Source organism: Pinus tabuliformis, chromosome 6 (genome assembly GCF_031772625.1).
Source record: "Pinus tabuliformis cultivar Carrire ecotype Pingquan chromosome 6, CPIR1, whole genome shotgun sequence".
NCBI classification, from domain to species: Eukaryota; Viridiplantae; Streptophyta; class Pinopsida; order Pinales; family Pinaceae; genus Pinus; species Pinus tabuliformis.
In genome coordinates, this window is record NC_142292.1 from 964108303 (window position 1) to 964125250 (window position 16948).

Sequence of the window (16948 nt, forward strand, 5' to 3'; positions counted from 1 at the left end):
GCGCCACCAGCAGTCGTTGAACTGGGCATAGCCATTGCTCGTTTTCTTTTTCACTTTTTTTCTTCAAAGCTTGAGGTACAAGATGTTCGAACAGCGAACAGAGTGAAGCACAGTACCAGAAGCCGTGACACAGAGGCAGAATTTACGAATATAACACAAATCTCACTAACAACAACTTCAGTCACTGTTCTGCTAGTTGCCGGCTTTTGAACCGGAGACCAGACTGACACAGTGTTGCTAAAAGTGCTTACAGCCGTCACAGAACTTACCAAGACAACGCAAATGTCACTTGCTCGCGAACCTTAAAGCTATGTTGACAACTGTTCACAATACATGCAAAGATCACTTATATAGTTAAAAAACCAGAGAGGTCAATAAACTTTTTTATTTGAAAAAAAAAACTTAATTTTAATCCCAAAAAGCTATTAAATGTGAAAGCACGCTTAAAGACCCCAGCATTAGCGCCAAAAAGGGCATTAAATGTTCATAATCAATTAGCTAAATAGGCAAAACGGGATCGGAACCCTCGTTATCTCCCAACGACAAGTAACTGACGAATTCACGGCAATTAATATTTAATTTGAAATGGCGTCCCCGGCCGCATGAGAGTAGTGGTGTCATATTTGATGCCTGAAATCGCCGCGTGGCGAACACCGCGTACGTCACACAGCGGGAAAAGCAACTTTCCATACTTTGTTACTGGGCATTTTGTGAAAATACGTCCTCACTCCGGCTACAAAGACCAGTAACTTTGCGAAAATATGTCCTTACTCCAGCTATATCACCGATTTGCCTGCTACATGGCCAATCTGCTCTCAACGGTTTAATAACAGATCGACTGGTCCAGGTACACGCGCATGAAATTGTAAAGCTATTTCCCAGCGCATGAAATTGTAAAGCTATTATTCATACTAGAATCTAGCACCTGTAATAATATACATAGATGTAGAGTCAAATATAATAAGAGTTTTCTCAACATGTTCCACTCTTTAAGCTGCATTGTACTTCATGTTCATAATACACTCTAAGTTAACACGTTGAATGTGCAACGTATATTAACTTGGCTCAACGTATTGTCATTGATCAAATTACAGTTCGTATATATAACTCATTCATGGTAGATTGCTTACCAGGCTATGTGTAATACATTAGTACAGGTAAATCGTTGAACAAGCTTGCTAAATACTGCAACTAACAAGAGAATATGGCAGGGACTAGCTGCATTGCAGCCCGTCTTGTTATTATACATTGAATGAGATCTTACATTAAACTATATTGTCTCGTTTTCCTGAAGGCCTCATAGAAAAAGAGGTTTACGATCATTAGTAAATTTTTCTTCCAAGTGTTTTGTTCCTGTTTTTCACACTAGCATGTATGTGTAAAAATAATATTCGAATGAACTAGACTTCCAATGTTTGATAGTAAAGGAAATTTCATGTGAATCTGATTATACATGATTCCTTCCGTTAAGTTCCTTATGTTTATATAGCAAAACAACGATGGAAAAATGTAAGTTTCCTTTCAATGTTTGTCAAAGTGGAACCACATGAACTATGGTCGTCCTTACCACACCAAAATGCCAAAAGAGAAATGCTTTCCTATCAGGTATCGTTTTCAACGCTTTAGCTCTTGACTTTCTTTGGAAATGTAATTGGAATATGACATTATCTTGTGTTATTCTTTATCACTCAATCTGAGCTATTAACTCATTTGATGAGCACATTTTGAATCTCAGGCCATGCCCTTGGTAAATAATGTAGAGTTTTAGTTGTTTTAATAATAAATATGCATGCCCCTTTATTTGCAAGGCATGTCATCCATCATAAATATCGATTCATCTCTATCTAATTTATTTCCAATTCAAGAATTTTGGTAGTGGAGTTTCCTCAGACTATAGATGCTACTGCCCAGGCATGCAAATCTGCACACAAAAAATGGTGTGCAGGTTCCAATTACTGCAAGTAATGTGTCATGTGTAACAAGGGTCCACGTGAAGTTTTCGTATGAATCATATTCAGAAGATTTTGATGAAATCATTTATGTTTAGTGAAATAGATACAATAAACTCTAGAAATGGCATTATATGTAGGACTTCTAAGCTAAGTATATTTTTATTCACAGTAACAAAGGCAAGTTTAGTTGTCATCAGTTCATTTTCTGTTTTCTTTCATTTTGTAATATCGTTCACATGATGTTATTATATGCAAGGATATTTTTGTAATATCGTTCATATGATGTTATTTTGTGCAGGGATATTATAATTGAGTGTCCCTGTATATACTTGTGGAGCAGGTGATGTTAATGCGGTTGGAATTTTATATGAAATTTTGAGAAGTTCATTGAATTTGAAAGGTATGTGTAATTTAGCTACTTCCCCTATTCCGACCACTAACCTACCTATTACATCTACCCCCACTACCCCACACTCTCCGATAGAATCTCCCACTAATTCGGTGGATAGTGACCTTGATTTTCTTCTTCAGAGGAAAACCTTGGACCTTCGGTCCCTCACCATCCACAAACCACCGGGTCCTCCATCACCCTGCATTAGCCCTACATCCGCTGGAAACATTACTGTCCAGAAGAAAAAGCCACGTGATAGCCGACACTTTTGTGGCCGTCCACGTAAACTCCCCACTTTCTTCCCTATGGATGCACACTCCCTTATTGACATCTCCATTGCTGATACCATACCTCGGGCCCTTGGAGCACAACCTCCCGCTCCAGGACAAACATGACTTTTATCCTCTCGCTAAATATGTGGGATCTTGGAGCCACCCTCAATTTTTTGGCTCTGGAGGAATTATTCACCACAAACGGCCCTTTCATTATACTCTTACAAGAAACTATGCATCCTACACCTCAAGTGATTAGATATTTTCGAAGAATGTTACCTGAAAGGCACATGGTGGCCATTGATGCCAATGGACACTCAGGGGGATTGATTGCTATCTGGGATCCTAACAGGGTCAGACTGCGGGCATTCTCATGTTTTGCCGGTATTCTACTTGCTGGGAGTATACGTGGCCTCTTGGGTCGTATACACGTTCTCAATATATACGCACCATACCATGATAGGGAGCTATTTTGGCAATGGTTAGTTGTGTCAGAGCTGCTAAATTTAACATCCCTCATTTTGGCGGGGCACCTAAACTGTACTTTAGGAGCACACGAAAATTGGGGTCGCTCTTGTCGCGGGGATGCCATGGCAGATTCATTAAAAGCCATAATCATGGACCATAACTTTGTTGACATTTGCCCTTCAAATATCTCTCCTACTTGGGATAATGGTCGGTTGGGGGATTTTTACATTGCGAAGCAACTTGATCGGTTCCTCTTGCATGATATGCTCATTGATAGACTTGGGTTGGTCACATCTGACATTATCAGCTGCCATATTTCTGATCATCGTCCTATCATTCTACACTGGTGTCAAAGGGATTTCAGACGAGGGCTACCTTTCAAATTTAACCGGATCTAGTTAGAAGACCCATCCTACTCTGAACTGGTCAAAAACATATGGCACAATGCGACTTGTTGCTCCCCATCACATATGGGGTCGTTTATGGACAAATTAAGGACCCTGCGACAGGTGACTAAGAAATGGGAGATTGACAAGAAGAGACATCTGAGAAAAGAACTTGCGGATATTGAACTTGAGCTGGAATCAATCCGCCCACTACTGACTGGTCATTCGCTTCCACTGGACATTCGATCCCGCATTCAGATACTTGAGAAAAGAAGATCTGAAATCTTGCTCCAAAGAGAAATGACTTGGAAGCTGAAAAGTAGAGCCATCTGGCTCAGGGAGGGTGACCGCAATACTAAGTTTTTTCATCGTTTTGCAAATTGTCGTCGTCAAAAAAACTCTATCTGGGAGATATATGACTCGGATGGAACCAAGTGTCTATCACAAGAAGACATCAGTCGGGCTGCATTGACCTTTTTCAATCGGCCTACAGCCACAAATCCTCGGACTGCCCTGAGGATTTACTGTAGGGTATTATGCACTACCCAAAAATGTTCGATGAGGAAGTGAATCGAGGTCTTTTTAAACCTGTTTCTGCAGAGGAAATACATGACGTCCTTCTCTCTTTTCATGGCGACAAGATCCCCGTACCGAACGGTTGGACCATTGAATTATTTACTCATTTTTTTGATCTATTCTAATCGGACTTAGTTAACCTCATCGAGGAATCCCGGGTTTTGGGCACTGTTCACCCCCATCTAAACTCCACTTATATCGGCCTCATTTCGGAAAAGCCCATCACTCATACTTTCTCTGACTTCCAACCCATTTCTCTCTGTAACCTTGTCTATAAAATCATCTCTAAGTCTATTGCCAATCGCCTGAAACCCATCCTATCGTCATTCATCTCCCCACAGCAATTTGGGTTTCTCAAACATCGCCAGATCCATGATGTTGTTGCCACGACTCAGGAATGTTTACATTCCATCCACTCTAAGAAACTCGAGGCTGCTATTATGAAGGTGGACCTCAAGAAAGCCTTCGACTGCCTGGACTGGGGTTACCTGAGATTGGTCCTCCATAAAATTGGTATACAACCCCCTGCCATTGAATAGATCATGGCTTGTGTCACAAACGTTCAGTGTGTTGTTATCATCAATGGATATCCAACAACTTATTTCAAGGCGGGCAGGGGCCTTAGACAAGGATGTTCATTATCGCCCCTCTTATTCGTACTTGCTTTGGATGGTTTGAGTTTACACATATCAGATGATGTTGCCACTAGACATTTTCTTCCTCTTAAAATTGCGAGAAATATTCAGATCTCTCACAACTTTTTTGTGGATGACGTACTTATAATGGGGCTCCTAAACAGATTTTCATGGCTCCACTTATTTCAAATTTTTAATAGATTTGGAAATGCTATTGGTCTCAAAATGAATCAAAGCAAATCAGTCATTATGCATGCACTAGGTATTTCTCAGACCACTGATTATATTGCTAACCTGTTTGTTATTGCTTCTGAATGTATTATTGTTGGTTTAAAATACCTTGGTTTCCATTTAAAGCCCTATAAGTATAGGATCTTGGACTGGCAATGGCTAGTGGACAGATATTTTCAGAAAATTTCCAACTGGGAATTTAGATGTCTCTCCATGAGAGGGTGTTTCACACTTGCACAAGCAATGATAACGCAACTAAGCATCTACTGGGAACATTTATTCCAGTTGCCTTCATCCATTATTAAGAAGCTTGATGGAATTACTGCACATTTTATCTGGTCTGGCATGAGACAAAAGCAAAAATACCACCTCTCGAAGCTGAATCACATCACACTGCCAAAGAGGATGGGTGGATGGGGCATCCTCGATTTGCGGTGATTTGGGCATGCTCTCCTCCTAAAATCCATATGGCATGGGATCTTCGGCACTGGCATTTGGTGTCAAGTTATTAAACAAAAATACTTGAAAGACATTGATTTCAAAGTATGGATGCGCATGGGTTGTATTGGACAAACATCTGGCTCTGCCATATGGCGTAGTTTCACAAAGATCGGGAATACATTTCTCAGGATGCTTACATGGCGACTTGACACTAGACATCATATCATTATTGGCCGCGACCACATTTGGGGACTGGTGGATATAGACCCTTTCCCAGATTTTATCATTCAGTGCCTAAATTGTCAAGGTATCTTCGTCTGGCACCAACTCATCGTTGCCTGGGTAAATCACTGTCTAGTGTGGAAGAAATCATCTGACTTGAACCTAATGGGCATTGTCGCAGCAGATTGGGATAACATCTGGATTCATATGAGACTATCTGGAATCTACCATGAAGAGGAACGTGACACAATTGCCTGGGAAGGTAAAATGACAGAAGATAATATTGAGGTCGTGGATACTTACAACAGACTCTGTTGTTTGCAAACAAATCAACTGGGGGATGGTTGGTTTGCCAAATTTTAGAGTCCTTACCTCCCCATTAAAATATCCATTTTTCTCTGGCTTATATGGAAAAACAAAAAATTGACCTGGGAAAATCTTCAAAAGCGAAATTGGTTTGGCACTGGATACTGTGTTCTATGTGGGAGGGCAGCATAAGATAATTTACACCTTTTCATAACATGTGCAGAGGTCTCAATACTCTAGCAATATCTGGAAAACAAAATTGCTTTCTCAATACCGCCTTTTGGAGACATCGAAAACTTGTTGATATGGTGGAGCAACCAACTTGGCTTACGACGCCTCATCCCTGCTATGTTCATATGGGAGATATGGAAGTGGCAGAAGAACATAATATTCAACAGCGACAGAGAACTGGGAACATATGTGCTGAAGAAAATCTTGAACAAGATTGAGGCCGCCTTACAGAGTGTATCCATTCAAAAGCCTTCCCGACCACACACAAATCCTAAGATTGACTATCCGGTGGGCTATTTCGATGGAGCAACACAGGACCGCAATTGTGGATGTGGCTTCATCTTATACATCCATCCAGAGTTGTCATACCATGTTCACTGGGGGGCAGGACTGGGCACCAACACTAAGGCAGAGGTAATGGCTCTATGGGGGCTATTGTGGTTCACCCATTTCCTGGACATACAAACCATTCATGTTTTTGGAGACTCAAAGGTAGTTGGGAGAAAAAGCCACTATCCACAAGTCCTCTCTACAGGGCTGGCTAAAACAGATCAAGACATTATGGCGCTCCCTTAAACAATCCTCCATACAGCACATATGTAGAAATCTCAATATGGAGGCGGACAGATTATCTAAGCTGGGTGTGCAGGAGGTGCTAGATGGCTTCCATGTGAATATCAAAATGAAGGAAACCTGGCATGATGTTGGGGAGATTCCATTACCCGAATAACATGTCTGTTGGGTTTACATGTTGCACCTCTTATCTTTTTTCGAATCTCTGTTGTGAATGATACAGGGCTGTACCAATGGGCCATTATGAAGAAACTATTTGTACCTGTATTAGTGTTTTTGAACCTTTGATACACTGACCCGACTAAAATCGCTCTAAAGTTATATAAGATCCATGAATCTACTAGTTCTTTATAAATGCAATGTTTAAATTCTATGAATGAATACAATGCTTTTTTCATCTAAAAAACAGAAAAAGAAAAGAGAAAAAAGAAACAAGAGAAAAAGAAAAAGAAAGAAGAAAGAAAAAGGTAAGAAGTTTAAGTAAGATAGTAGCCAAAATATTTTCACATTATTTGTTTTTCAATAACCATATTACAGATATGTGTACTGACAGATATTCAATCAGATTAGATTCTTCAATCAGATTAGATTTCAAGTATTTAGAGAGCTCAATTATACTCTATTTTAAGCTCAAGGTTGTTGGTCGCAGTAGGATGTAATTGCTAAAAAGACAAAATGGCTCATTGCTTTCGTTCACCGTGCAATTTTGTGCAAAATATGTAATAGCTCAGCTCAAGCTGTGAGATTTGTTATTCTGAATTTATTAATTCAAGGGGGCATCAAGCTTTTGCATGTATTGTAGTTTGACAAAAACGGCTCATTGCTTTCGTTCACCGTGCAATTTTGTGCAAAATATGTAATAGCTCAGCTCAAGCTGTGAGATTTGTTATTCTGAATTTATTAATTCAGGGGCATCAAGCTTTTGCATGTATTGTAGTTTGACAAAAACTTGTGTGCATAATCGACAACAATTATTCTCTATTCATCTTTAAATTAAGTATATGAAGAGAAAAAGAGATTGATAAAATTCTATTTTAAATATTTTGATAATATCAAATTTAAACACTTTGATAAAATCCTATTTCAAATCTGTTTGATAAATTCAATTCTAAATAATTTAATAAAATTGTATTTTAAATACTGTAATACCCAAATGACTAGTGCCATTGATATGCATGTCTGTACGATTATAAATTCTCCCGTTTTTTTTAATTAATTACTAATTACCAATTTAATAATAATTATCCATCTGTTCACGAATAGATACACCAGATTTATTTATTTTTATTTATAAAATTATTAACTTAATAATATAAAAAATTTCCCATGTCTATGTATCCACAAATTTATAAGTATCTACATGATAAATGTTTATTATGTGAAGGCAATATATTTTATTTTGTGTAAGGGGTGTCTTAATAATGCAAATACAAATACATGTCTGTAAATGCATATCACTTAAAAAAAACTATCAGCATCTCTTCTTTGCATCTTTTGGGGCAATCGCTAGTAATAATAATTATTATAATAATATATTTTTAATATCAAAGAGAGATGACTTCACTATTTGATATGGAGTTGATAAAAAAACATGCAAAAATAATATTATTGATAGTACATAATATAATTTCATCACATAATAATAGACATCTAATATTTAAAACCTAAATATATTAATAACAAAAAATATTTTACAATTAGTCATAAATAAAAGATTACAATATCCATATTAAATAACATAATTTTATAATAGAAAATTTATTTTTAATCATAAATAAAATATTTCCATATATATATATATATATAAACATAATTTTATATCAACTTTGTACAAAAACAAAAAACAAACAAACATTAAAAATTTTCTTTTATTTCCACTTTCTATTGTAAGGGATATGTGTAATTTATTACATTTTTAAAATGGAGTTGAACTATAATAATTTAAAAACATTAATATCAAAAAATGTCTAATATGGATTTTATATAGAGAAAGACTTATTCCATTAATAGATCACTTTTAATTCAAAATATAAAGGAGATTTGTAATTCCTTCACTATTATATATATATATATATATATATATATATATATATATATATATATATATATATATACTTGTGAATATGAGGGCTCATGTATTAACATTTTAATGTCTAGAATGTAAATCATAAATAAAATGTTTTAATATCAAGTATATATTACACAAAACAAGTTCACACAGATATATTAGTTAAAACATTTTATTAGTGTATTGTTCAAATGAGTATACTTTCATTCTAACTCTACAAGAGCCCAAAGGAATATCTTTTAAAGTGTAAACATTTCTTTGATAATAAAAAAAATATGCAAAAAAATTATGTATAGTTCGAATTAATAAAAAAATTGTAATTGTTAATATATATATATAGTAAATAAAATAATAATTGTTATAAGTTTAGATTATATATGTGGATTAGATATTCCTTTTTTATTGTACTAAGGTGATATCTCTAGCCCAGTACGTAGAGATGTTGCAATGTCTTGTCTTGTCCCCTTTAACATTTTGATCTAGTCAAATTAAATTAAAAAAATAAAATAAAATAAATAATTTTGACAATCCATGACTTTCTCATGGTATTTTTAGCTCATGGTTTTTTCTATATTATTCTCTAATGTATCCTATTTAAACTAGTGCATAAAGCTTTCTAAAAATCACAATTTTCCAAATTTATCCAATTTCTTATTTGTGATTAATATTAGTTGTCTATTTGTCCCATGATTTTGGATTCCTACAAAGGTGACCACTTAAGTGCAACAACTCCTTTTCTATCTTATTTTAAACATTTTTTCAATTTATAAGTTGTTTCGTAGTGATGTTGAGCTGACAAGCTCTCTCTAGCCTAGTATAGTATGGTAAAGAGTTATAATGTCATGTCTTGTCTTGTTTAACATCTTGTAATGCCTTGTCATGTCCTATTTAACATTTTTACTCAGTCAAATTACATTAAAAATAAAATAAAATAAAATACCAAATAAAATAAAGTAAAATAAAAACAAAATTAATAACTTTGACAACCCATGGTATTCTTAACCCATGTTTTTCCTCATATTTTTCTTTAATGTAACATATTGAAACAATGCATAATGATTTTTAAATCACAATTTTCCAATTCTACCCATTTTCATTGTGTGATTAATTAGTTTCTTCATTTTTACCCTATCTATTTGCCCAAAGGGTTTTATTTGATTTTAGATACAAGAGAGATTACTAATTAATGATTTTGGATTCCTACCATGCTAACCGATGAAGTGGAAGAGTTTCTTTGTCATCTTACTTTAATTGTTTTTTCAATTTATAAGTTGTCTGATAGTGATGTTGTTGGAAATCACAATTGTAATACATATCCATATATTTTAGATAAATATGAGTTGTTTTTAAAAAAAATTACAGTTATTTTTAAACCTTTTAGAAAGAGGATTAGCCATCAAGACATAACAAAAGACTAACTATAAATCAAACCACTAGATTGTCCCTCTCCACATAAAATAATAAGAAAAGACACGTAGAATTGTCATCTCATCTCTAATTATGGTAGATAAATATAGAAATGAGACGAGAGCATTGTAGACTCAAGTGCTTATTATCTCCTCACATACCTTGATTCTTACTTATGTGTATGTATGTTTAAATTGTTAAGCAAGAGTTAAATATTTCATGTCAGTAAAAAAAGATACAAGCAGCACGCTTTTCTCAAAGACAGGCTCATAATGGATGCGGTTGCCATGACCCAGGAGTGTATCCACTCTATCTGCTCCAAGAATATCAACGCTGCCGCTCTCAAAATTGACCTTAAAAAGGCCTTCGACTGCGTTGATTGGAGTTTTCTCAATATTCTCCTCTCTAAAATCGGATTGAGGCCCCAGGCTATCAAATGGATTATGTCATGTGTAGAATCCGTCCAGTTCTCGGTTATCATAAATGGGACTCCATCCACTTTCTTCCATGCTGAACGTGGCCTCCGTCAGGGATGCCCCCTCTCCCCGCTCCTCTTTATATTGGTTATGAACTGCCTCAGCTCTCACATCAACCATGCCGTGGGTGAAGATAGATTCAAGCCGGTCCGCATATGCAGGGACATCTCCCTCTCCCACAACTTCTTTGTAGACGATATCCTCCTCTTCGCCATGCTCTGTAAGCAATCATGGATCTTTCTCTTCTTGCTTTTCAAAAGATTCCAAGCTGCCACTGGTCTCTCCATTAACTGTGGAAAATCAGTTTTGTATCACAATAATTCGGATCCTGCTCTCGCCCAATGGATAGCTGACCGCTTTGGAATCAGCACTGCCCTCTTAAAAGACGGATTCATCTACCTAGGCTTTCGCCTCAAAGCTATGGGAACGCAATGTCTAGATTGGGGCTGGCTGGTGGACCGCTTCCTCCAAAAGATATCCAAATGGGAAATGCGCCTCCTCTCTCTTGCAGGCAGATACATCCTCATTCGGTCTGTCCTCACACAACTGTCTGTTTATTGGTGCCACCTTTTTGTTCTTCCATCTTACATTATCAAGCAACTGACCTCCATTGCTGCTACTTTCTTGTGGAGCGGTCGATCGTCACCAATAAAACTCCATCTGGTTAAGATGAGTTCCATCTCTCGGCCCAAAGATAAAAGCGGATGGGGCCTCCTCGATATGCAACATTTTGGCAAAGCGCTCATATGCAAATCAATACACAGGGGTTTCTTTGGAAACGGACCGTGGAGCCTCTTAATGAAACAGAAGTACCTAAAAGGCCGGCCTCTGGCTTTCTGGTTCCACCGATCCTCTCTTGGCATTCGTTCTGGTTCCCCCATCTGGCTCTGTTTCAAAAAGGTTCTCCCCTTCTTCCGGAAACACCTCAAATGGACTCTTTCTAATGGATCCTCTATCCTTATCGGCATTGACCCCACCCTCTACAATCTGGAATCTATGATCCCCCCTTCCCTTCTCCTTTTCTTCCATTCCAGAGGCTTATTCACGTGGAACTCCCTCATTGACTCCTGGTCATCCCTTAATCCCATTTGGAAATCTGACCTCCAACTTGCCATCCCTCCCCCTCTCCGCCCCCTATGGCTCTCTTTCACCTCCCATTTCTCTCACCAGGGGATAGTCCAACACGGCAATACAGACTCCCTTATCTGGTCCACCGACTCCAATATCCATCATGTCTCTGTCAGAAAAATTTACTCCTCCTCCATTGCTGATCTCCCCCCTCTCCCCTCCTTTTTTCCTGCTAAGCTCTGGAAGGCCCCTTGCCCTCTAAAAACCATCCTTTTCTCTTGGCTACTCTTCTTCGACAAAAACCTCTCCTGGGATGTTTTACAGAGGAAAGGCTGGCACGGGCCTGGTAGATGTGTTCTCTGCCTTCAGGAGAATGAATCCAACTTACATATGTTTCTTCAATGCCCTGCTGCTCAAGCAATCTGGTATGATCTCTCCACTCTTCTCAGTTTACCTCACTGTTCATTCTCCTCCGTTCAGGATGCCTTTTTATGGTGGGCGGACCAAAGCTCCGCCAGACAAGCTCTCTTCTGCCTCACTTGCTGGAATATTTGGACATGGCGCAACCGACACATTTTTCAGGCCTCCTGCCTGCCGTTGCTCTCTATTCTGCCCCTTATCATGGGATCAATGCCCACACAGGCTGACTGAACGACGCTTCTTGCCCATGCGCGCACAGGTTTCTGCATATTTGTATATGTCTCACACATGCCATCTATATGGCGGTTATAGTTTTTGTTTTCCTCATGTTTCTCCATGGTTCTGCTGCGTCAGACGCTATATATCACTTTGACTACAGGTCGACATATATGCTCTCATTTCTCTCTGCTTTATGCATAGCTTCTGCTCTCCTCTATTATACTCTCATGTCGCCCCATATGCAGTCTTTTTCTATATCAGGCACTCATTCTGTTACTATCAGTTACAACTACATACGCGCTCATCCGGATCTCCAAGCATATGATCCACAATGTAACATGATCAATATATCTTTCTCAATATATAACATGCCGATTTTTTCCTTCTGAAAAAAAAAGCTTATTCTTTTCTTCCCATGACAATAAGGTAGGCACGTATCCAGTGATGATATTTGAATCCAAAAATTCCATCACTGTTAATTGGAAAATTAAATTCCATCACTGTTAATTGGAAAATTTCAAAATCACTCCAGCAGACGACCATTTTTAGAGGTTCTTTGGAAATTTTCAAAATCACTCCAGGACACGACAATGTTTTAGAGGTTCTTTGGAAATTTTGAAAATCACTCCGGTACACGACAATTTTTAGAGGTTCTTCAGCTTCCCAAATCAGAAAATTGATTTGGAAAAGTTTCAAGATACTCTTGGGCTCTGTGGTATACTAAAGCATCTTTTAAATGCAAGAAATTTGTACATTTGGAAGCAAAGCCAAAACAACATTATTATTATATATATGAGATGATTATAGGATAAAGCCAAACAACATTATTATTATATATGAGATGAATTATTATTATATATATGAGATGATATTAGAATATTAGAATTGTGTATATTTGAAAATTATATATATATATATATATATATATATATATATATATATATATATATATATATATTCAATTTCTATAATATTTAATGATTTTTTTTTAAATGTATATATATCAATTAATGAATAGCATATTATTGTTATTATTTTTATACTGCAAGTCTTATTGCAATTAGTTTTGTCAAACTATATTTGATTTTTAATTAATTTATAATTTTTTATATAGTGTTAAAATATTTAATTATTAAATTAAATATTTCATAATTATAAAAATGTTTTTCTATTTTTTGAAAAATATATCCTAATTTTCTGATTGGAAAAGAACAATGACGTGACTATTTTTATGGGCAATTCCTATTTCCACCTCCATAGCAAAGTTAATGCTATGGAGGGTACCTCTGTCAGAGTCTCACAGAGCACGGCGACGGCATGGACCATACCTCATCCGATTATACATCATCCCTCTCCGGCATCCCAGCAAAAAGCCCCCGGCGACCCTGCCCGCAGCCAACCTTGCAGTTCCCCTCACATCGTATTGATGACATCGTATTGATGACGTATTGATCCGCCGAATCAATAGCGCGTGGCCTCCACTCAGATAAGGATTAATGCCGGACGGGAGAGCTCACCAACCTCCTCCGGCCTTCAAAGTCCCGGCAGAACATTATCTGCAAAACCATTCGGCGAACAGAACAGAGCAGACGTTCAATACCTGGAGGACCTGGCCACTGGTTATCGAGATTTGCGGTTGGCAAGGTTAGTGCCCCTGTCACCATTGAAACTTAGTCTTCTATATGACACACCTTTGAACTGCATACATATGACACACCTTTGAACAAACAGAGATTTTGATCTTTTTCTAAATGGAGTTGGCTGCGGAGTTCTAGATTCAGTGTTTCAGATTTCTCATATTCTGTGTTATAAATTTTCTTTGAGCATCAATTGGACAGTTTCACTTGGGGCTTTGTTATTTGTTTGCATTTGTCATTAACTTACCTGCAGTTTATGGGTTTCAACAATAATAGTTTTACTTCAACTGAGCAATGATCGTACTGGTTATCATGGGTTCAGGGGGCTACTATGTATTCAGTTAAATGCAAAACTCTAGATTCAGTGTTTCAGATTTCGTGTGCTGCTTGTGCTTCCTGTAACATCTTTGTGATTGCCTTCCACATACTCGTCCAAATATCTTCTGTAGTTGTTGCTGGGGGCTGGTTGGTTTACTCTGATACCTGGAGCTTGTTTAGAAGCTGGTACTAAAGACTGTAAAACTCTGGTAACCTCATGCATGGTGGGACGGTCAGAAGGCTGTCTCTTTGTGCATAGCAGTGCCAGCTGGAAGATCTTTCTTACAACCCCAAGATCTGTGCAAGTTGCTGCTACTTCTTCGTCTATAGTTTCCATTACTGTATCATTGTCTACTTTTGATAGAATCTGTATTCAAATGCCCATGTCAAATAAACCAAGGTTATTTCTTTATTTTCTTGGTCCATGCAATATCTCAAGACAAAAAATCTTCACAATTTACAAAACGACAATCCCAACTGGAGCAAATTCAAGACGAACAACCTTCACAATTGACAAAAAGGCGATCTCAACTTGAGCAAATTCAGAGTCATTATCATCTTACCAACTGAAGCAAATTAGAGTCATTATCCACAGCTTTCCTCCCTATGAGTAGCTCTAAAAGAACAATGTCATAGTTGTACACATCATACTTCTCGTTAAGCCTAGATGTCCTTGCATATTCAGGGTCAATATAACCAATAGTACCCATAACATAGGTAGAGGTGTGGGTTTTTGCAAAAGGGATACACTTGGCAATGCCAAAGTCTGACAAATGTGCTTCAAAATTGTCATCTAAGAGAATGGTGGAAGTTTTTACATCTCTGTGAATAATACGTGGGTTGCAGTCATGATGGAGATATGCTAGACCTTGTGCAGCTCCTAAAGCAATCCTCAGACGCGTGTTCTAGTCTATCTTAATCTTCTTCGAAGATCCTACATACAAGATGCACTGCTTAGATTCTCTAAGTTGGCCATTAGCAAACATTCACTATATATGAAAGGCTGGTTACAATCTTTTCTGTTAAAACCTATATATGACCATTATACATGTAAATTTTTTGATAGTTTTTGCCATCCATTTCACTCACCATGTAAGATGTCAAACAGACTTCCATTCACCATGTAGTCGTAGAACAACAAATTGCCATGTGGAGAAAGGGAATAACCATGCAAACTCACAAGATTCTGATGCTTAATGCTTCCAACAGTCTCTAACTCAGTTTCGAATTCCCGCAAACTTTGTGGATGGTGTGTGTATAGTCTTTTAATAGCAATTGTCTTACAATTCTTGAGAATACATTTATAAACTGTGCTCGTAGCCCCATAACCAATTATATATTTCTCATTCAAATTTTCTGTCAATGGCATTATGTCATCATACATGAGAAGGGCCATGTCCATGTGCAATATTACTAACCTTGGAGAACCTGGTCAGGACATCAAAGCATTTGTTAAACAAAGGACACATATTGATGTTGATATAATTCTTAAATCCATGATATGATCCAGAGAAATAATACCTTGACCCATTTTGTTTGCATCCCCTTTAGTAAATGGCTTAGGCTGATTTGAACGGTAGAGAGCTATAATGATCATACATACTAATAAAACTGAACCCAACGAGATGCAAACAATAGCTGGTGTTGAGACGGAAGCTGTCCATTTTCAAAATCAACTCAATACTCTTAAAAATATAATTTCACAGGAAATTTAATCACAAAACAGAACTAATCCATGGAATCTAAAATTTATTTCTGTTTTCACCTTTCGATTGTCTGGAGTATATCCCACAAAGTGATCCAATCCAATTGCCACAAAGATCTAAACATGTTATTATTATAGTGAATTTTGGATTTGGGTAAAAATCTCAAAAATTTTATTTTTGTAAATACAGTGTTTGAATTATATTTTTATAATAGAAATAAATTTAACACTGTCAAAAATTTGCAGTACACATAATTTTTATTTAGATTTACTAAAATCCCTGCAATTTTTTTCTTTCAAGAAATTCCAAAGAAAAAAACATAATCGTTAAACTAAAATCAGTTGATGAAAGCACTTACAGACTTTGTCCTTGCCGGATGTGCAACAGTGACCACAAAAAAATAGATATGAATATTGATTTTTATTTTAATGTGTTTTTATGATGTTTTTAACAACATTGTTGTTTACATATTCATTTATAAGGAAGTAAGAAAATGGAGGAAATTAGACATGAATGGGAGGTAACTATCAAAGGCACCAAGCAAGTGTTCACTTGTCTTGTTGGTGGCTATGCAGGGAATTTGAGTCGATCTAAGCTATCTGGCCTTAATCATCATCGCGCTACCACCCACAATCTCCCACCAATTCCTCCACGTCAAAGAGGTCGAGCAAGAGATGCAAATGCTACATGGGCGGTCAAATCAACAAGTGCAGTTAAAAGGCAAAATGCCAAAATACAATATGACTTAGATGCAAGGCTATGTCGTGCACGACAACAAGCATATAAAAGATTTGTCAATGAAGAAATTCTTTCAGCTGTAAGTATTTATTTGTATATGATTTTTTATTAATATTGTCAATGAAGAAATTCTTTCAGCTGTAAGTATTTATTAGTATTTATCTGTATATGTTTTCTATTAATATTAATTTATTGTTGTGGACTAAA

General features: G+C 36.9%; 1 protein-coding gene and 1 pseudogene across 1 annotated transcript; one reads left to right on the forward strand and one right to left on the reverse strand.

The window, feature by feature from the left end:
• Positions 1-3553: 3553 nt before the first annotated feature.
• Positions 3554-4584, forward strand: LOC149262186 (uncharacterized). Its single transcript, XM_089375568.1, has 2 exons — positions 3554-3995; positions 4181-4584. Exons 1-2 carry the CDS (start codon positions 3554-3556, stop codon positions 4582-4584), a joined length of 846 nt encoding a protein of 281 aa, XP_089231694.1.
• A 9756-nt stretch (positions 4585-14340) lies between these two features.
• On the reverse strand, positions 14341-16115 carry LOC149262187 (LRR receptor-like serine/threonine-protein kinase SIK1; annotated as a pseudogene).
• Between the last annotated feature and the right edge of the window lie 833 nt (positions 16116-16948).

Excerpts from the sequence above, each read along its gene's own strand:
- LOC149262186 (XM_089375568.1), top strand. The coding sequence starts at position 3,554 with ATGGGGTCGTTTATGGACAAATTAAGGACCCTGCGACAGGTGACTAAG. Across the intron at positions 3,996-4,180 it reads GACTGCCCTGAGGATTTACT|TTAACCTCATCGAGGAATCC; the intron begins GTAGGGTATTAT and ends AATCGGACTTAG.